This window comes from Sycon ciliatum, chromosome 4 (assembly GCF_964019385.1).
Source record: "Sycon ciliatum chromosome 4, ocSycCili1.1, whole genome shotgun sequence".
NCBI lineage: Eukaryota > Metazoa > Porifera > Calcarea > Leucosolenida > Sycettidae > Sycon > Sycon ciliatum.
The window spans coordinates 8,773,005-8,794,517 of record NC_088646.1 but is presented as its reverse complement, the minus strand read 5'-3'; the positions used below and the strand labels follow the sequence as shown (position 1 = coordinate 8,794,517).

The window sequence follows — 21,513 nt, the reverse complement described above, 5'->3', positions numbered from 1 at the left end:
AATGGCCGCTGGGTCTACGCTGTAGAGGGAGGACTGGTCCGCGATAAGTTGCTGGAGACTGCTCGTGATGGACAGAGATGCTGTCCGCTGTTGCGGGGCAGCCTCAACTGGATTGAGCACTGCAAGGCCACCATGACGCACAGGCAGAGCAAGAAGGCTGCGTAGAGGGGCAGGGACGACTGGCACACCCAATAGAGCTGGCAACAAGACGGAGCGAAGAGAGGGCTCGAGAGGCTCGAAGACGTCTGGTGCACAGCTCGACACGCGCATCAGGAATGTCCAGCGGTGACGGTACCCAAAGACCAGTGCGGCATACACGGCTTGGGGCTCGGCCTCGGCCACGTTCGCCAGCTCACGCATCTCAGATGCCCAAGCCTCCACTCGAGCATTGCAAAATGTTGTCTTGAAGGCTTCCGAGCCCAGAGGAGCACCCAGGTAGGGGCGGCCCTCAGTGGTGATGTGGACATCGGTGTCGGCGAATGCAGCGTTGGCAGCATCGAGATGCTCGGGCTTGACAACCAGCCAAGTCTTGGCAGCGTTTGGATAGTAGCCGAATGCTGGGCCAAGTTGACAGATCTGGTCCCACCAGGTGCGAAGGCGCTGCAGCAGGCCAGCGGCTCCCGCGTCATCGGCATACCATAGCTGGATGGTCGAGGCGTCCGGTCGAGCAGCGGACGCACCGACACCGGCTGGTCTCTGGCGATTCGCGGTCATGCACCATGCCAGCTGGAGAGTCGTCCATAAGGGCGGTGGCGAGGGTAGTGGCGTAATGGCAATAGCGTAGAGGGGCATGGCTAGTGGGCAGCCTTGCGTGGTGCCTTCAGCAGACCAGATGACCGTACCGCTGACGTGGAGAGGTACTGTGCTGCGGTAAAAGTTTTTCGAAATTGTTGCTATTGATGGACATAGTAGGTGGATGTTGTGGAGCATAGCTGCACGGTTCTTCTTATTATTATTACATGTACATATTCAATATACATGTAGCTATGAATAGGATGAAGGCCGCAGACATCACGCAACTACGTTACTTGTTTGACATGTATTACTGTGTGTTTTATAACAAAAATATGATTGAAAACCCAGAATCGATAGCTATATTAAAATTATTATCTCCACGTAGATTAGATGTATATTCAGCGATTTCTTGGTAAAATCTCAGAATTCGGCGAAAAGATCGGCGATATTCTGAAAAGGCTACTTTTCGGCCGGCCGATATGGGAAAGGCCTACTTGCCAACATTCAACGCTTGGTCGACACGTATTCTGATGATCTGCCAAGCTCTTCAACTATATCAACTGACATCCGAAAGTGGGTCAGGAAATGGAAGGACGCAGCAGAGAAGTCTGGTGCACTTCCAGCTACCCCACAAGAAGCTCTTGTGCACTGCGATGCCGATGTTTTCCCGAACATCCACGTCCTCCTCCGGATTGCTTCAACACTACCCGTCACCTCTGTGGAGAATGAGCGCAGCAACACTGCCTTGAAACGGCTGAAGCACTACCTGCGCTCGAGCGCTCGACAATGGGATCAGAGCGCCTATCCTCTAGCCCTTTCCCAAAGGTGCCCGCCCTTTTTCGCCCTTTTTGGAAAAGCCCATTTCTTTCGCCCTTTATTGGGTTTTTTTGGTGCATATCGCCCTTTTTGAGCTTTTTGAGCTGAAAAAGTGCTAAAATCTGTTTGCTCATACATGCCTATCCGTCGGCAGGACCGTGAGCAACCACCCTGTTAAAACCACTGTATTCCAGCAAATTTCATTTCCATCAGTCGTCGTCATCCTCTCCATTCTACAATACTTTTGATTATCCGCTTTTAATAAATATAGGCACTGTACATTTGCAGGCGATCAGTCGGCAGCCAATTTCTTAACCCATGTAGTCCAGCAACTGTCATTTTCAAAAAGCACTTTTTATTTTTTTTATGTCATCATTTTAACACACTTTGGTAAGGGTGGAAGAAAACTGAACCCCCCTTGGAAAAATCCTGGATCCGCCCCTGCAGCCATGTTTTCTGTCAGTGACCAAGGAGCTCTCTACACAATAACCGGCTACCGACAATATTGAGAACGTTCTGGAATATTAGAATAAGCGGCCAATCACAGTTCGCCAAAGAGAGTCACATGGGTAAAGTGGAGAAATACGGGTTTTAGCTATACACAACTCGTGAGTGACTCACGGAAAGATACAAAAACATGCAAGGAGAGAAAAATGTAACTACTGTCAATCCTGGGGTTTAAAGCTAGGAATCAGTGTCCGTTCTATCAAATAATGCAACTCCTACACTACTCCCTCCTACGAGAATAAATCGTCCTCGATTTCAAATGTATACAACACAACACACACCCAAAAAAATTTCAGAGCAACATAGCAATACAGCACAGATCAAATTTTAAAATTATGAAGAAAATAGGAGACACATTCTCACGCATGCACTCGCTCACTCACAATCACAGTGGCCTGCATATTCACACGTGCATGCACAGTCACACATGGACTGTCTCACATGGGCTTGACCCGCATACACTACACCACATTCACTATACCACACACCCACACACACTCACGCACATGCTCACTCACACACACACTCACACACACACACACACACACAAACACACACTGAAATCTGTACAAAATGAACTGCCTAATGTAATAATATCGCAATCCAAGTCCAAAGCATCCTGAAGTTACGTAGCAGTCATCCAGAGTGCACAGTCAGTGTCCTCAACATAGTTACCTCGTATAGTTACGGTGCCAGGCAGGTGGACCAGCATTTCTACGCAAATGGTCACGTGGGCCTGGTACGTTAACGGGCTGAGGCTGTACTGGCGGCACAACAGGCGCAGGGGCAGCCTGATCAAACTCAGTGTCATCACAGTCCGGCCAAATGAAATCATTACTTAGCGGCGGCAAGTCAGCTGACGACGGTGCGTTCATGGCCATGGATTGAGGTGGAGGCGGCAACATACTGGGAGCACGCTGACGAGGGCTTCAGGCGATTGTAGTGTACCCACTTGTGCTTGCGTAGGTCAGCGGCCAACACGATCTCTACGACTGGACCAGTCAGCGATCGGACAACGTATGGGCCAGTCCATGGGTTGTGTAACTTGCGGCTTTCGCCTGGCTTCACAGCGGTGTTCAGCAGCCAAACATACTGTCCAGGTTGAAGAGGCGAACCATGGACACGTCGGTCATGATAGTCCTTCATCCGTCGATGGGCCACGGCGTCGGTCGCACGGGCACGGGCATAAGTACTATGAAGGACAGACTCAATGCGTTGGACATACTCATGGGTCGAGACAGCTTGGTACTCAGGTGGCAAACCATATACTATGTCTGCAGGCAAACGGAGCTCGCACCCAAACATTAACCGTGCAGGCGTTTTACTTGTGGACTTCTGGACCGCCGTCCGGTACGCTAGTAGACACAGAGGTACATGCAGGTCCCAGGATTCAGGGTGGCCACTGGCATACAGTCTGAGCGTGGTGATCAGCGTGCGGTTCATGTGCTCGACTAAGCCATCACCAGCAGGGTGGTATGGTGTTGTCCGTGACTTCCGGACCTGAAGCAAGGAACAAAGCTCAGAAAACACTGCAGACTCAAACTGAGCTTTGAGAACTTTGTCAGGAAACACAAGTATTGTTTAGCATTGGTGGCCAAGAGAAGCCAGGAAGGGAAAAAGCCGACTTCTTTCACCTGAGGAAAACCATGAAAAGGAAAACTGGGCGTGAATTGGGTTGGTTTGAAATTTTGAATGTATTGAAAAGATAGAGTGTTTTCGGAGGTCCAGTTCTTCCTTTGTTGTTGATAGTGTTTGCACTATTCTTGCTTAGGCTAGCCATAAAAATGATAAAATTATTAAATCCCCAGCTCGCATCCGTGGGAATGCCACCACCCTCAAGGAACAAGGCACAGATGCACCCACAATTCTTAGTTATGGGTGTGTGCATTGCATCGCCCGTACCTCAAAGGCTTGAGCAGCACATGTATTCACAAACCTGTATGTTCATGTATACACGTGCTGCTGCTGCTGCTGGTGCTGCTGCTTTCCTCGCAGGTTTTCTTTGACATGGCCGTCGGCAACGAGAAGATTGGCCGCATCGTCATTGGTCTGTTCGGTAATACCGTTCCCAAGACCGTTGACAACTTTGTCAAACTGTCCACACATGCGGTATGTAGCTGTAATGTCTTTGGGGGCAGCCATGATTTCGATGCATGCATCTAGCTCGAGAATGCCATGTTGATAAGATCTCCACCACCTTCAATACTTCCCACATGCTTTGCTTGCCATTCTTTGGATTGTAAACGGAGACTCTCTTGATGTAGGTGTGCGGAGAATCCATGAATAAAAAATTGAATTGAAAATACAAATGCAAACTGCTGGGTCTTTGCCTTGAATGTATTTGTTCTGCATGTCTATGTGTGCCTGCGTGTGTGCTTGCATGTGTGTGTGTGTGTACTGTAGAACAACTATGGATACAAGGGTAGCAAGTTCCACCGCGTCATCAAGGATTTCATGATCCAAGGTATGGAGGATGAAAAGCACATTTGCACACGAGCACCAGAAAATGAAATCTTCCTTTGGAAGATTTCTTCAGAAATGGTTCTTTGCAGGGTTGTTCTGTCCATCGCTAACACAATTTAGTTTATACCGACTATCCAAAGCACTGGATGCGATGAGGTTCTACTGAGCACGAACCCAAACGGATCATACTCTACAGCATCAATATGCACCTCGAAAGTAAAGAAAAAGAACGAATGACCTGTGGTGGTGCTGAAGTTATCTTGTGCTTTGACGTTTTCACACCGGGGCTGTAGCTTGCTTCCTTGTTTTACTAGCTTGCTGTGGTGGAGTGGTATGTGTGGTGCCTTTGAAACCCCTGCGATCAGACTTTTTCACACCATCCGAGTCCATGTGAGAAGGCAGCTGTTACATATTTGGTAGTGAACATTTTTTAACAGACTCTGCTTCATGCCTTTTTTACTTGTGCTCTTTACTGATATTTCTTTCCAACTGATGCAGGTGGAGACTTCACCACTGGAGATGGAACTGGAGGTGAGTTAAGAAATTTACACACTTTGGTCTTGGCTTGACATCAGTTTCTGCATAGTCTGTAGCTTAGGGGCTAGATGACGTAATGTCTGTACACTCTGCTGGGGGTCTGAAAACACTATGTAGTGCATGGTGGAGATTCACCAGTGGAATGCACTAATTCTAGGTACATGTAATACACTGGCTGTACACTACATTGTACATGTGTATGCTGCTGGCCAGTGAAAGCTTACCCCATGTCACTAGTTTACATGTAAATGTGCAACATGTGTACACAAACGTGTAAGTTAGGGACTGCACTGCGCCGGTAGCGAATGTCTTTTCTGGGCTTCCAACAGCGTCAAAAAAGAGACTTCACAAGAACTGAATGCATGGTGAAAACTGCACACACATGACAAGCGAGTCGGTACACACACACACGCACACACATACACACACACACACACACACACACACACACACACACACACCGAACAGCACGACCCCAAGGATGGGAACCATTTGCAGTCGTATGTAGTCCCTATTAGTATGCAGCTGTGCATCATTGGCAAAGTGTTGACTTGGACAGGAGCTTCATTCGATTTGAGGCCCTTTATTGATCTGACTAGGATACTCAGTAACCTCCGCAAGGTTGCACACTATCCTGCCTGCATTGTCAGGCGTTCAAACCTCTATGTGCACACTGTGTGAGTGGCGTATCCTTTCTTTCCTTTTTAAAATCAGCTTTAGCTTTCCACGGCTATTTTCATTTCATCCTACTTCTTAGTCATCTTCTGGTCGGCTTGATGGCCATGCGATGGGATAAGCGGCCAGCGTTGATAGTTACGGGTGACACTGATGAACTAACTTTGTACTGAAATTCGATTAGGGATGAAGTTTTAAAGCAACATCCCGAATTCAAGCACATGTGCTGTGCATGTGGCTTTCCCCAAATGTCACATATTCTGAGTATTCTTCTACCCCTACTAATTGCATACAAAAGCTTGAAACTCACATGATGTGTGCCCAGATTGTACTAATTAAGGCGAAATTAGAGTGACATCATCCGCAAACAAGAAGGTGTCCGAGTGAAGTATGGCTTCTGGTAGGTCATTTCTGCAGTAGACTGGTGGTTGCTAGGTCATCTGGACTCTCTCCCACCGTACCAATAGTCCAAGACACACTACACAGCCTGCACACCCATCCCGCTCTACCCTTCGCAGACTCTGAAACTGCGGAATTCTGCAGTAGATATGTGTACAATACATGAACAGCACTCTGATTTACTCCAGATAAGATCATCAGTCTCTAATCTTCCAACAACAACAAAACTGAGCAAATAGTCAAACGTTCGATACATTGGTTTCATCCATAAACTGATAGTACCAAACTAGCTGTGAACGATACCATTGGCCATATGTAGTGTAGTTCTAGTTATCAATAAGGTGATGTTTTCGTCAGTAGCCTTTCCAGGGTGGATTTAGTGGTCCAGATGCGCATTCTTCGAGGTACTATTATGCACGAGTACTCAAACGTACATACACACACACACACCACACGCACTCACACACACGCGCACACACACACACACACACACACACACACACACACGCAGTTGTGCATCTGGTGGATTGATTCGGAGACTGAGACATGATCCACTCCATTATGAATTTATAATAACTAAATTGGTTACTAGTACAAACAGATACTTAGGTAGTATATTCGGAGAGTAACAATGCCAGTAGAATTGTTTAAATACCCAGCATGGGGGGGGGGGGGGGGGGGTTCAGTCACACGATGACACCATCTATGCCTAGACACATCCATTCGGAAGACATAATGTACTGATGTAATAAGTGTATGAACCAGCGACAGGACCAACACAAAGAAAGCTAATTGCAAAGGCCGATTTCCGTCCAACTACATAGTCATAGGACGTTAGTTCCGAGAATGCTGTGCGGCCAGTATCAATGAGCAGATGCTAAACGTTCTAAAACAAGACGAGCAGTGCTGGACAGACGTGCTGGTGCACTGCCAACCGAGTTCCACCAGCCAGTCGCTCACACACTGGTAGAGATCTGAATGATACCGGGATGTACAAGGATGTGCGACGATCTAAGCACCCGGTCCTGCAACTGTGGCTTCCTATTCTTTTCCTCGTGGCGCACCAGAAGAGCTAGCGGAGACAAGGCGGCGAGGAGAATGGAGAGCGAGTAGAACGCCCAGTCGTTGCCGAATCTCTGAGCGAGACCGGTCGCCACGAACGGAGCGAGGAAGTAGTTAGCGGAAAAGGCAATGTCGCTGATTGCGTACACATTGCCGTAGGTGCTGGAGTGGCGACAGTCCATGAGAGTACCCATCACCATGTAGGTAACAATGTCAATTGCTCCCATGCCAACACCCAGTGCTAGCATGGGCAGCACCAGGAGCCAGAAATTCCCTGCCGGTAGAAAGGGTAGGACCACGATAGAACCCGAGCCGATGAACATTGAGCCCATGGCTAGAATCCACGGTGGACACTTGTTGTACCTGAGTGTGAGTTGCCCTAGCAGCGGTGTGGTGACAAAGTAGGCAGCGAAGAGAGGCAAAAACGCAAGGCCGACTTCCCAGCCACCTGGAGCAGGCGTGAAGTGCTCCTCAGCCCACTCCGGCAGCAGAGGATCCAATGCAGACACTGCCATGTTAGCCACGCAGGCAATAACCGCCAGGTTGACGATGTACGGATCCAACAGCAACTTCCAGATAGGCGTACTCTTTCGCCGTTCACCTTGGCTTGTACAGCGGAATGTCTTCGGTAAGCGTGTCCCCAGTACTAGTACGAAAATTAGCTGGAGCACGCACATTCCTGTCAGAATGAGAAACGGCTGTTGCCAGGCTTTATCGATGTCGGCATAGGTGCTGAATGCTCCCCCGACTGGCGCGCCAATCATTGCACCTATTGCGTACCCAGTCAGCACGCGTCCCAGCATAGTGCTGCGGCCTTCTGCTTCCGTGTACATTGCTGCTATCAGAGCGGGGCCGCCCGTACCAGCACCTGCCGACGCAATGCCGAGGAGTACGCGTGCGGCCACTACGACGGCGTAGCGGGCGCCACTGGCTGCAGCGAATGCGTTCATCAGCATCACGACTATGTACAGTGACGTCGTCAGACTTATAGTCAGGATGCCTCCAAAGTGGTCAGTTGCGGCTCCCCAGCCGGGGTTGGCAATGATCTGGGCCACTGCCTTCACGCCGAACAACACACCTATGCGAAACTCGGTGTCGTTAGTTTGGAAATAGCGCGGTACTAACGGTATGAACACTGTCGTAGCGCACGTATCAATCACAAACATGACCCCTATAAGGATGATGAGCGCAGTCCGTTGTGCGTTGGATGGACGGTATCTGCCGCTGAGCTTTCCTACATATTGTACACTATTCGAGCTTGTCTGTGCGAGAAAGCTCACGTTGTTGGACCGTGCAAACTCACATTGATCCCCATCACTAGCAACAATGCCTTTTGTTGCATTTGCCTGTTCATCCGCATTGTGAATCTGAGGTTGAGTGGTTGACACTGCTGCCGAAAAATAGTTATTTCCATCTTTGCCAGCAAAGACATTCTCAGACACCACCCGTCCACTGGTACTACATGTAGTAGTCAACTGCTCAGGGCTTATCTCTGTGTAGCTGTTGCTGCTTTGGCCTTCTGAATTTTCTGTGAAAACGCTTGAGTGTTTATTAGCATCGCTGTCGTCTCCTTGGCTTGTCAGGACTTCTCCTCCACCATCAGAATCTGTATCAAATCCAGCGCCATGGCTCGGCATCGGCTATCAGCTGTCATACGTGGGTCCTCAGTGCGTTGTGAAAAGTCGCTCGGCTAAGTCAACCGACCCAACACAAAGACAGTTTCTTGAAGCTTCCTCTGGGCAAGACTGGTTGCGATCCACATGTGCAGTTTGTCACACTGCAGTCTCGTAGCTAGCGGCGCAGTACAGTCAGTCAGCAGTTGGTACAGGTATGGTTGGCCACCCACCAGGGTCACATCCAGGACAGGATCTATGCTGGACTAGACTGCGTAGCTAGTGCTATGTGAGACTTGAGTGGCATCTTTTATTCTTTTTGCTTGAGGGTCGAGTTGATGTTGACGGTGCTACACTTTTTGGCTGTGTACAGGTCGAGCGGCGCGATGAAATAAGTGGCATTGGACTCGCCAAAAAAACCTGATCTTCGAGGCCCAGAGCTGACTGTTTTCTACAACACAAGACCAAAACACTTTGCAGCGACTACAGCGTTAGTGAGCCACTGTAACGACAGTTTCCTACAGAATCCCATCCGATAAGGAGCTGGAGAGTTGTAGTGGAGTATTTTTTTCTTTTTCTTTTGGGCCCGCTCGTCAATAGCTGTCATAACACTGTCACATCTGACGATCTGTCACAGTGCGGGCTCTGATTTTTACCACACGTCGACTGTTTCGTTACTAGTACTAACTAGACTAGTATCAACTAACGACGTTGCCGACTAACTAACGACGTTGCCGTTATCACTATCGATATCGTGGAAACACACCACGAGTCCGAACTTTGACCTAAGTTAGGCTAAGACTAAGTAAGTAATAGTTCCGAGTAATAATATTAGCCGGTCACACAACGCGGCAGGCTAGGCCTTACCGACACAGACGAAACAGCGACAACAAATCTGACATGACAAATGCTGTTCGTGTTGTTCACAGATGAAAGCAAAGACTAAGTAAGTGCTACATAGTCATTGTATTATTATTAAATTTTTGTTCATTTCTTTCCGGCCCCAGACCCCTCCCTTCTCCCTTCCCGGTCCCCCGCTCAAAGTCAAAGCGAACATGTACAGTCATGTAGATCTACGTAGATCTACGTACACGTATGTAGGGGATCCATGATGAAGTATCAGCTAGCTCCTCTTGAACCGAAGCATGACCAGCAGCAACTCCGCATACACCTACGTAGATCTACTAACGACGTATACGTAGCTACGGTCGCACAACCTTGGCGTTGCTGCATAATTCGTTTCATAGTACTTGTACCTCATCAGCTTCCCTCACTGGCCTGAAAAACAACTTGCGTGCTGGCATTCAGGAAGTTCTTTCCTGGAGGTTGTCCCCAAATCTATCAAAAACAAAGATCATGCTCTTCCCGCCCCAGCCGGAGTTCACAACCCTTATCCATGCCAACTTTCCAAATCCAATTGACATAGTGTCTTCTCACAAACACCTTGGCATTGTGATTGACTCTGCACTCTCTTGGGTACCTCACATCGAATATATCTGTAAAAAATCAAGTAAATCCTTAGGAATTCTCTCCCCCCCCCCCCCCCACTGCTCCTACCTCCCACTTTCTTGCAAGCTTCTTTTTTATTTAGCCTACCTTCGCCCAATATTTGATTATGCAGATACGTCTTGGGTTGGGTTATCCTCTTCCGCTGCTGCAAAGCTTGAAATACATCACAAGAAAATCCTTAAAATTCTCCTCCGTCAACCCCGCATGCTCTCATCATCCGCCCTTTATAAAATCGCTCACACAACCCCGTTATCACATGGACGCAGTGCACACCTGGCTTCTCTTGTCCATTCTATTAAGCTTGAGTTGTGCCCACCTCATCTCATGTGTTTTAATTGGTTCTCTTCTCTAAGAACTAGAAACTCGCTCTTACTCCCTAAGTGTAACTCATCCACTCTTTTGCGCTCCCCTCTCTTTATTGCTTATTCTGTTTGGCTCACTCTACCCAGAGAAGTTAAGGACCTGACCTCACTCCGCCTGTTTAAGATCCGTGCCGCCCCTTATTTACTACGACATACATAGCTCATTATCCACATGTCCTTTGCGTCTCTGTGTTTTTCACTGTTTTTATTTGACACTATCTTTCTTTACGGAGTTGTTGTTGCTGTTCGTTTTGCTACTCTTTCTTTTTCCCTCCCCTTATTTCTATTTATCGCCGTGGTTGGCAATCACCCACTCTCGTAACATTGGCCGGTGTTTCCACCGAGTCTTGAGATGTTGTAATAAATAATAATAATAATAATAATATTAACTGGTTTTGAGGGAAAGAGACAAACGGGAAAAGTCTGAAGAAAAATAATAATAATAATAATAATAATAATAATAATAATATTATATTAACTGGTTTTGAGTTTTTTTAATAATAATAATAATAATATATATTAGTAGTCTACTAGTAATGTAGTATCATGGAGTCATACGACTCCCTGTCGTCTACTACATATCCAAAATATAAAAGGACACGTCTCTAGTAATAGAGAGGTTCCGGGGTACGATTTTCCGTGCCAAAATCCGTATGGGCGCTACGGATTTTTTCCAGGCGTGCTCCATCCGATTTTTCGGCACGGAGAATCCGTGTGGACTGGCTTTCATACGAACCATGTTTCGTATGGAGATTTTGCGTCATCGGGTGCAGAAAGATTTTTCGCGTACAAATTTGGTACGAGAAACATCGATTTTCCGTGGGAAGTTTTGATTTCGGTACAAATTTTCAAAACAAAAAGGCATAGCGCGGGAATGTGACGTGTTTGCGATCGTAACCTAGGCAATGACGGCAAACACATAAGTTCCGCACTCCGGAACATTTCACTGCTCGAAAACGACGTATAAAAAATCCGTAGCGCCTCTACGGATTTTGGCACGAAAAATCGTACTCCGGAACCTCCCTAATGCTAAGGGCGCGTTCAAATTGTCACTCTTTGACTTTTCGAGGAGCTTCGTTTTTCTGAAGAGGTGGCCGTATTGGCCTCTTCACAAAAACGAAGCTCCTCGAAACTCCACAACCTCAACCGATGGGAGAGGTGGATTAGTTTCGAAGAGTTTGGAATAGCTACGTCACGTAGTGCGTGGAGATGGTCGATCTGATCGGACGTCATCATCGCCATGACAATTCCACTGAAAAACTCTAAAATGATAGAAACCATTCTAATGGGACACTTCAACTAATCTCTTTATAAAATTTGTTTGAACAGTTGATGAAGACAATTCGAACGCACCCTAATAGTAATAGTACATGCCGGAATGATGTGATGGGCATTACTGGGGTACAAGGGTCCACCTTACTTCGTTTTCTTACCCGTTTATCATCTGTGAGACTGTGTGTCTTTGTACATCAATTCTTCCCATGGTTGGGTGTATTTACAGCCTTGCAGTATCATCATGACGAGTTGTTTGCCACCCAACCCAGGCAGTCAATCTGTCCAGAAACAATGAAAGTACACGTCTCCAATACTAGCACAGTCCCCTATAGTAGTCCAGGTCTGACCACGTTTGACTCGAAAAATAAAAGTACTGTACAATTTTTGTGTATAGTACAGTACGAGTGAAAAGTTGCTGTTTGAGGCTCATTGCTGAGAAAAGCAGCGAACCATATTTGGTTGTCATGGTATTCATCCGCTGCCGCCTTAGCTTTGCATGCTTTGCTCAGAGCAAGTAAGTGTCATGTGCCTGCGTGGTAGCCACTCTGTTTTCGCTGTGCAAGCACACGTCTCTTCTTCTGCCTCCCTAGTTGCTGCCGAAGCTGGCACTTCACGTCATTTGTCGTCTTTAATGCGGACCTTTAAAAATGTATGCTGTCGGTTATTATTATAATCTGAACCGTCCGCCTCTCCACACTGCGCTCTTGCCCCACATTCACAACACCACTCCATAGCGAGGAAGTTCGTTCTTGGGTAGATGTTCCACAATCCTCCAGAGACCTGTTTCTCTGGTTAAGAAGTTGAAGGTGACAAAAGTTCTAAAGGTGATAACGAAACGCACAATGCTGCCGGAACACGCATACAGATGGCGCTAGAATTTAGACAAGCGCGTGAAGCAGACAATCTAATAGAAGTTCGCATTAACGTTGCCACACATACATGCATATTGATAGATTATAGATCTACTTCTACTTTATCTGCGGAATGAAAACAATTTCAACGGAGGTCGCGCAGCCCTGACGGAGTGAATGCCCAAGGGGCCTCTCTGGAGGTTAGCAGCTATTACGCACCACCACTGGCTATGTGTGCGCCTACAACAAAAACTTTGTCGTCAACGGCGGGAGTGGCAGTGGAGGAATCTCACCCTGCAGGCGGGCAGTGCAATGAATGCCCCATGGGCCTCTGGGACTGTCGCGTTGTCTGGCCTTCCGTTTCTCTCACCTCGTCGTCACGTCACTATGAGACCGTTACTTCAATCTATCATTATGCGTGTATGTGTGGCAACTTTAGTGCGAACTTCTAATAGATTGTCTGCTTCACGCGCTTGTCTAAATTCTAGCCCCATCTGTATGCATGTTCCAGCAGCACTGTGCATTTCGTTATTACCTCTTTTTCTTTTTTTTTAGAAGTTTTATCACCTTCAACTACTTTGGGTATGCCACTTTCCTGTGTAGAAAGTGCGCAATTGCGCCACTTTATCCTATAAATATACTCATTCCTTTATCTGCTATTCATTCGTTATCTACCTCCACTGAGGAGCTCTTAATGAGCGAAACAGCTCTCTGGAGGATATGGAACATCTACCCAAGAACGAACTTCCTCGGTATGGAGTGGTGTTGTGAATGTGGGCCAAGAACGCAGTGTGGAGAGGTGGACGGTTCAGAACTTCAGATTATTTTCAACTGGCCGAGTTTGTCGCGACTTCTGGGTTATTATTATCTCTTTATTTCACTGAGAAGGTGGAGAGCCCGAATGTGCGCATTGTTTTCTTATTATTTCACGGCGAAGGCGAAGAGCCTGGACGTGCTGGATGAAAAAAAGTTTTAGGCAGAAGCGAGAGATTATTATTTTTTGCTAGCATGTAAGCACGTGCTTGTACATGTAGTATGGATGCACAGAGAATCATACTGCACATGGGGGAATATGGCTCTTTTTTGGGTGCAGAGACCAATCTTCATGCATTTTTGGTAGAGTTGCATAGGTATTCCCTGCCATTCTTTGGTGAAAAACGATTCTGACATCTCATCTGAAATAGAGTCATAGTTTTGTTCATATTTTAGCACACGTGCTTTTGCCTTTGCCTTTTTTGCGAATGCGTGCTTGAACATGTACATGTATTCGGAGTAAACTTGTGCTTTTGTGCGCGGAAGTACAGTAGATATAGCGATGTTTCAAACATCCGGATTGAGGTTCCCTATTCAATAATGATGTTGTACCAATGACCGATAACTCGTGCACAGTGGCCTGTTTTCTCCCGCATAATTATGCTAAATAATTTGAGGATTTTGTCCGCTGTGGGGACAGTACATTGCTACCATTAGTTTCCAAGCAAAGTGAACAGATCTCAAGTAAGTCATTTGAATCCGGGGCGTCGGAGCTCCGGAGCCGGTGTGGCCGAAGCCGCACCAACAATTGTATCCTGTGATTTCTGAAGCAATGAGAAATATGGGCTATTCAGGCCCAATTTTCCTAAACATTTCCCGGGGAGGGCCTCCAGGCCTTTTCATGGTCGTACAAATCAGGGAGCAGTACAATACCCCTATATGGTATTGTACTACTCCCTGGTACAAAGTACAAATGTAGAATTACCTTCCGACGCCCCTGTGAATCATCTTTTCCGGGCGTGGGTCATCACCATTCTTATGCACACGTACGTCGTTGAGGAATTGTTCTCATAATCAGTTCACGAGGTGAAAGGAGAAGAAGCAAGAACATCGAGCCCGAGGCAAGAAAATGAAGATAATATTGCAACCCAAAGTGAGCCATAAAAGTGATCAAAATACATCAAAACCCCAAGTGAGCCTCTCTAATCAGCAGATGAAAGCTGAAGCAAAGACAACGGAATTCAAGGATTCTTTAGTAGAGCAAGGGCACGCCAGGAAAGGGAGCGAGAGAGAGAGAGAGGAGGGAGAGTGTTCTAAACTACAATGCAATGGCGCTATGGCAATCTGTGTTAGTTTGTGGTGATATGGTAGTCACATTGCAGTGCACACTCAGCAGTTCTATTACCACCATGACAGCTTTGCTTACTTGCTGCATTTGCCGCTGGAGCAGCACGAGCTCTTACAGGCGCACGAATCGCCACAAGGGCAGCTCTCCTTGCAGTTGCATGCGCCGCCTTCAACGCAGCAGCAAGAAGTTGCCGCTGCACCTTTGCCACCGCAACACGAAGATGATGCCGCGCCCGCCGAGGATCCCGTGCACTTGCCGCTGGCACAGCAGGTTGTCTTGCATGCGCAGGTGTCGGCGCACGAGCAGGATTCGCCGCAGCTACAGGAGCCACCGCTGCGACAACAGCAGCAGCATCCGGTACACTTGCCGCTGGCGCAGCACGTGCTCTTGCATGCACAGCCTTCTGCACACTTGCAGGCATCGCCGCAGCTGCATTTGCCACCGGTGCAGCAGCAGCTGGCAGTGGCCGTGCACTTGCCGGTGGAGCAACACGTTGTCTTGCACGAACACCCCTCCGCGCACTTGCAGGCGTCGCCACATCCGCAGGCACCGCCGCTGCAGCAGCCACTGCCGCTGCAGCAGCAGCCGGAACACTTTCCACTCGCGCAACAGGTAGTCTTGCACAGGCAGCCGTCGGCACACTTGCAGGCGTCACCGCAGGTGCAGCTGCCACCACTGCTACAACAGCATGACTTGTTGCACGATGGACCACATTCACACTTGTCTCCACAGTTGCACTTACCACCTAAGCCAGAACAGAACATTCAAACGCACACATACACAAACACACACTTCAGTCACGACTCAGTCCTACACCTGCCAAGAATCAGCATCTCATCGCACCCACAGACTCAGTTGTGACAGCACGACACCCTATACTACAGTCTACACCATACACTACTAAAGTAAAAAGCCTACGATCAGTCACAGTTACTTCACAAGGCGCACACCCCTTGGAAGGGAAGTCCCCAAAACTGTTTGTTGAGGCCGAAAAAAGTGAAAACATCGTTGTCTTTGCCTTTGTAGTTTGGACGTAGGGTGATCGCAAGTCACTCGCTACAGAGTACAGACTACGTAATGATGCCCATTCTGCAAGAGGAAAGGCTTCTACAACTCTGTTGTATGTTGGAACAACACTAGCACGGTAACGTAGGGAACAAAGCAACAGACTGTCGTGGGTTGTCGAATTATCCCATCGTTTTGCACATATCGGAACAAGCATGACTGCAGACACTAGTCTTTAGTCTATATCGTATCCTGCGATCACTACAATGCTATGCGAACAACGGACATGGCTGTGTAAGTAATAAGTCAATGACTATGTAAACTCTACTCTGTCTTACCACTGCATCCTGGGCACGGCATGATGAAAGAGAGTCGGAACCTTGGTTACTGGTATAGTACTTGATAAGACCGGCGGCGCTCAACGAAGAAATAAAGTCAACTGAAATTTCCAAGCGCTTCTTCTTCCTTTTATCAACCAACGTTTGCACTAACCCCGCTACCCATCACCCCAAACTAGTAATCCCCTGTGTAGTCATGACTCGTGAAGGGTTCATGCGTAGTACTTGCGATCGTGAAGGCTTCGTGCAGCGCGAGCTTCGAGCAAAGGCTGATTCCATTCTTCTTCTATGTTTGTGCTTTGCACTTAGCGTCGCGGGTAGTTCGTGCCTTGTGCAAAGAGCGCTTGGCGCAAACCATTACCCATTCAACTCTGTGCACCCTTTGCACACGGCTCCGGTTGCTGCACACTTCTCTTGCGGCTTTTGCACAAGGCGCTCGAAATGACTATGTAAGCAGTGCCAGTACACTAGCCAGACAGCGAGCGACTTTAGGGAGCTTCGTGCAATTCCTATTGACCGATTACATCGTCGACATCCCACCTATAACCATGACTGTAATCTTCACTGGAAGTAGAAGGTTGTCGATCGACTGAACTATTCGTATTCCTTCTGAACTAAGAGTCTGAGACTGAAGACAGTCATATCAAGTGGTGACTGTACATGACTGTACTTCTTTGCCTGCTTTGGCTTCGAGTATCAGTATGCGCGCGTTTTGTGTCTGTGGCAGTGTGGGAAATGCGGAAATATGCGACACTGGTGCGGAAGCGTTGCATGCACAGCAGTGGAACTGTTCACCGACGCGATGCGATGGCTCAGACCTGACCACGAGTACTTTCAGTTTCACTTTTCTACGATCGTCTTCGAGTTTTGACCTACATTGTACAATGATTTATACATGCAATTGTTAGATTGACAGCATGAAACAAGGAGGAGGGCACTGTGTTCGAAAACAGTGACCTTACTACAACCTTCCGCGGTTGGCAGAGCCCCAGTGTCCTCCTCCTTGTTTCATGCTGTCAATCTAACAATTGCGTGAACTACAACAAGGTTGATGGTTTACCAGTTTTTGGATTATATCATGATTTAAACATGTACACAGAAGCCTTGCTTGGTTGCTTGGTAACATGTTTTTCGATTTTGACAGCATGTTTAGTATTGTTACAAGGCGAGGACGCGTAGTGCTCCTGACTACAAAATGTAGTCAGGAGCACTACGCGTCCTCGCCTTGTAACATGCTATCAAAATCGAAAAACATTGTACAGTACAATTGTACAGTATGTACACGATTGTACATGTACTTCAATAATTATTATGTCATGTGCATGTATGTATCATTGTATGTACCAGAGGATGTACCCATGACGTCCATGTATGTACATGTAAGTAATAATCCGTACCGGCAAGAGTACATACCCCCCCCCCCGGACTCGGGGGGGGGGTATGTACTCTTGGTACCGGATCATCATTTCAACCAGACTTTCAGTTAAGATTTTGTAGTTTCAGACTGGTAAACCGTGCCCTTTTGGGGTTTTGATGCCAGGTTCTGGAAAGCTCATTGCCATTGGCGAGTGCCTATGTCTCTATTTTTGCTTGGGGTTATGTAGTCACTTGATACTATTTGGGTTAGGATCTGCAGTGCTGGTCAAAAGGAATCCAGTTGACTGGGTCGGTGTCGCGCCAGGAGCTGTGCAGCCACAGACCTACACTGAGCGCTGGGCAATAGACTGGTGCAGGGTGCTGTCGTATTCACTATTCATGAAATCAAATTTCACGTTTTGTTTGTATTTAGACTACATCTCCCGGCCCGTCAGAAGACTGTCAATTATTGAGTTCAGACGAAGCGCAAGAGCCACCCATGGCAGAACGGAATACTGTTTTTAAACTGCCTAATGTTCGTGGCGTATAAAATATTCGCTATTTTCACAGGAAGAGTGTATTAATGTCTAGATCTAATGTCTGCACCTCTGCAGCAACAATGAGTTTACATGACTATATCCTGGAATTTCTCTGTGGCGGACAGCCATACGTGACCCTGGCAGCCTCTGGTTTCCATCATGTACTGTAAATATACAATACAAAATTTCGGCGCTGCAAAATTTCGGCACTTCACGATTTTTGACATTTCGGCGGCGATTTATTTTCAGCGTGGGGTAGAGGGCATGGTATAGTGCGACAGATGCTGTGAAAAATTTCATCGGCTCATCGGCGTTTTAATTTAGGCGTTTTGGGTCGGTGCCGAATATAGCCGAAATTAAATAGCTGCCGAAAATTTGTATATTTACAGTAAGTAGTCTTGATGTTGGTGAAAAATAGTAACCTAGAAAATAGTAATCCTGACTGTAATTGGGAATGTAATAATAATCATGTTCGTCTATTCAGCGCGTGCTGTATTGTTTGTTGGCCTGGGGTTCCGACCACTCAAACTTTTCACAGCATTATACATCGGGCTGGTTTGAAAACGATAAAACCGGGCGGGATGAAGTACATGTATAGATGGGGGCTAGATCGGTCCTGTTCTGTCTCTTTCCGCTATTCATGTTCGCTGTATGGCCAAACTATGTCATGTACAGATGGGGGCTAAACTAATGCTCGGTCCTGTTCTGTCTCTTTCCGCTGTGCATGTTTGCTGTATGGCCAAACTATGTTTCCAATCCGAGTCCGGAGAACAGTCATGAATATTCGCACATCGTATGGACACTAACCTTGGGTACTATGCCACTTCCCACCGTACCTAAAGTGTCCTCCTTGATGTGGCTGGGATTTTTGTTGTCGCGGACGCTGTCAACATTCAGGCCTTTGACTTGTCTACACTTTGACAGAGTGCCAGTGTAACTGTCAAAATAATTGTGACCTGTTGTCTACACCTGGGTGGCTTTGTTGATGACAGCCGCAGTCGCATGTTGATGACAGCCGCAGTCCTAGTCATTGAATGCATTTCCAGAAGATTCTGCAGTGGCTGCTCAATTGCCGTCCCAGCTTTGGACAGAGCTTCTGGAAAGCCCTGGGATCAACTTGAAAATGGCTATTGAGTCATTCAACTTCCCGTGACCTTTCCACGTAGTACATGTGAGGTATTGAAGTCGGTTGATTCGTCGAAATTATCTCATACTTCCCCTCTGTAGACTACTATGTAGAGCTTCGTTCATTTTGAATAACGATCGTACTCATATGGGGCCTACAGTCCATTCAGAAAGAAAAGATGATCATCTGCCTCTTGGGTAGGGTGGTAACTCAGGCTGTATTGGTTGGTAAAAAAATAAAGAATATCGTGTCCGTTCCCAAAGGAAACTCACGACGTCCGCTAACACCCGGTAAACCCGGGGTGGTTGGTGGATGGGCCAAATTTTGAGTTACAAAAATATTTTTTCAAGCCCTATGGAATGCTGTTCATGCTACGTTATAACAAAGAACTCAGATGGTGAACCAAGGAAAAAAATTGTAACATGGAAATTGTGCCCTATGTTACAAATATTACGTTTTTGAAGTCTATTTCTCCTATAAAAAGCAAGCCATGCCAATAGAAGGATTTCGGCCAGATTTTTTGCCCCAAAAGCGCTGAGTTTGAAAAACGATGTAAATCCAGGCCCATTTTACTTCATGTACTGCAACAGTACATTATGTCCCCACAGGAAATCGCGATCTCACGGCCGCGACAAAATCCGCGAATTTCGGTGTCTCCCGCGAAATGTGACGGTTTTGCAGAATCGTCGCGAATTGTGAGGAAAGAATATCAGATTTCGAGAAACCATGGGGTTTTTCAGTGTACGTGAAAGCGCTGCTCGTACGATTGACTGACTCTGGCGCGTGCGGCATGCATGCACCAGTGTGAGTACTCTGCAAGTACCCCGGTTTTACCGGGAGTACTCTGCATGTCATGCTTGTAGTACCATTCCGGTATGGTGCATGTGATGGAGAGCGGGTACAAGAGCACTGCAACTGACACAGGACTGAAGATCTATAAACCCACACAGTTTACCACAAGTTCCGTCATATTCTACCGCAAATTCAGCTTTTTACTGCAAATTTGGCCACAAGATTTGCACAACTTTCGAAGACTTTTTCCGCAATTTTCCGTGGGGACAGTACATTGTGCGGTTCGAGCCCCAGTTGAGGTAGCTTTTGTGGATTTTCTTCATGATCCTAGCACTGAGTATGTTTCCTATTGGCTAATGGCGCCTTCATGCTTTGTGAAGCGATTGTGTATTGTATTTTAAAGTGCTATTGTAAGTTGGATGATGATCAGTGTAGAAGCACGATTGTGTATTGTATTTAAAAAAAGTCCTATTGTAAGTTGGATGGGTGATTTTAAATTTGGACTTCACGGAGAATTTCAAAGTATTAGGAAATTAGAGGCCACATGCCACGTACTGCTCTTTTCTCTCCGAAATTCAACACTTGCAAGCCAGATATGAAAGAAAGAAAAAAATCACCGGGACTCGAACCAGGGACCATGCTAGCATGGTCCCTGGTTCGAGTCCCGGTGGTGTGACTGATGATTTTTCTTTCTTTCATATCTGGCTTGCAAGTGTTGAATTTCAGAGAGAAAAGAGCAGTATGAGGCATGTGGGTGCGTGATGATTGTAGAAACACTACACAGGTGAAACCTTGTTTCGGCAACCACCCGCAAGATCGGCATGTCGCGGGGTATGAGTAGATGTGATCTCTGAAACCAGGGGCTCTTGTGCATTTTATGCCAACAAAAATGGGCTGTGCGGATCAGGTTCATTTGATCGTGTGTGTTTGTGCGTAAATGAAAACTCAACATGTATTAGCCAACCTTCTTAGGATTTTGTTGTGTAGTATCTATAATTCTATGTGCATGCAAGACATCGTACTGCGGGTATCATGCACATCCCTGTAATTGCTTGCTCATTCAATGGCCATGTATTTATTTGCACAGGACACAGCATCTATGGACCGAAGTTTGCTGATGAAAACTTCAAGCTGACGCACTACGGGCCTATGTGGCTTAGCATGGCCAATGCTGGAAAAGACACAAATGGAAGCCAGTTCTTCATTACCACGGTCAAGACACCCTGGTTGGATGGACGCCACGTAGTCTTCGGCAAGATTCTGGAGGGCGAGGTATGTGCTGTGGTGCTTTTGATCTCTTTGAGGCTGTTCGGTACTGCATATCTTCAATGATACATACTGGTTACCCCATCGTTAGGCGCTGCATCTGCCGCTAGGGTTTACCGGGTGTTGGCGGCCGTCGTGAGTTCCCTTCAGGAAAGGACACGATAATTTGCTTTTGCTTTCTGATAG

General features: G+C 47.0%; 3 protein-coding genes across 3 annotated transcripts in view; 1 reads left to right on the top strand and 2 right to left on the bottom strand.

Moving 5' to 3' along the window:
* Nucleotides 1-21,513, top strand: part of LOC135814297 (peptidyl-prolyl cis-trans isomerase B-like) — a 28,535-nt gene that overhangs the window by 4,045 nt on the left and 2,977 nt on the right. Inside the window, exons 2-5 of the mRNA XM_065327396.1 lie at nucleotides 4,054-4,167; nucleotides 4,462-4,522; nucleotides 5,020-5,052; nucleotides 21,149-21,333. Coding sequence (XP_065183468.1) covers nucleotides 4,054-4,167; nucleotides 4,462-4,522; nucleotides 5,020-5,052; nucleotides 21,149-21,333 — 393 coding nt within the window. The remainder of the gene's footprint in view (nucleotides 1-4,053; nucleotides 4,168-4,461; nucleotides 4,523-5,019; nucleotides 5,053-21,148; nucleotides 21,334-21,513) is intronic.
* LOC135814296 (myotubularin-related protein 9-like) overlaps nucleotides 5,229-21,513 on the bottom strand; it is a 165,544-nt gene continuing 149,259 nt past the window's right edge. Inside the window, exon 15 of the transcript XR_010553169.1 lies at nucleotides 5,229-5,238. The gene's annotated coding sequence lies outside the window, so the exon portion shown is untranslated. The remainder of the gene's footprint in view (nucleotides 5,239-21,513) is intronic.
* Nucleotides 6,862-9,385, bottom strand: LOC135814295 (synaptic vesicular amine transporter-like). The gene has a single exon (XM_065327394.1). The coding sequence runs from the start codon at nucleotides 8,829-8,831 to the stop codon at nucleotides 7,089-7,091; it is 1,743 nt and encodes a 580-aa protein (XP_065183466.1). The 5' UTR covers nucleotides 8,832-9,385; the 3' UTR covers nucleotides 6,862-7,088.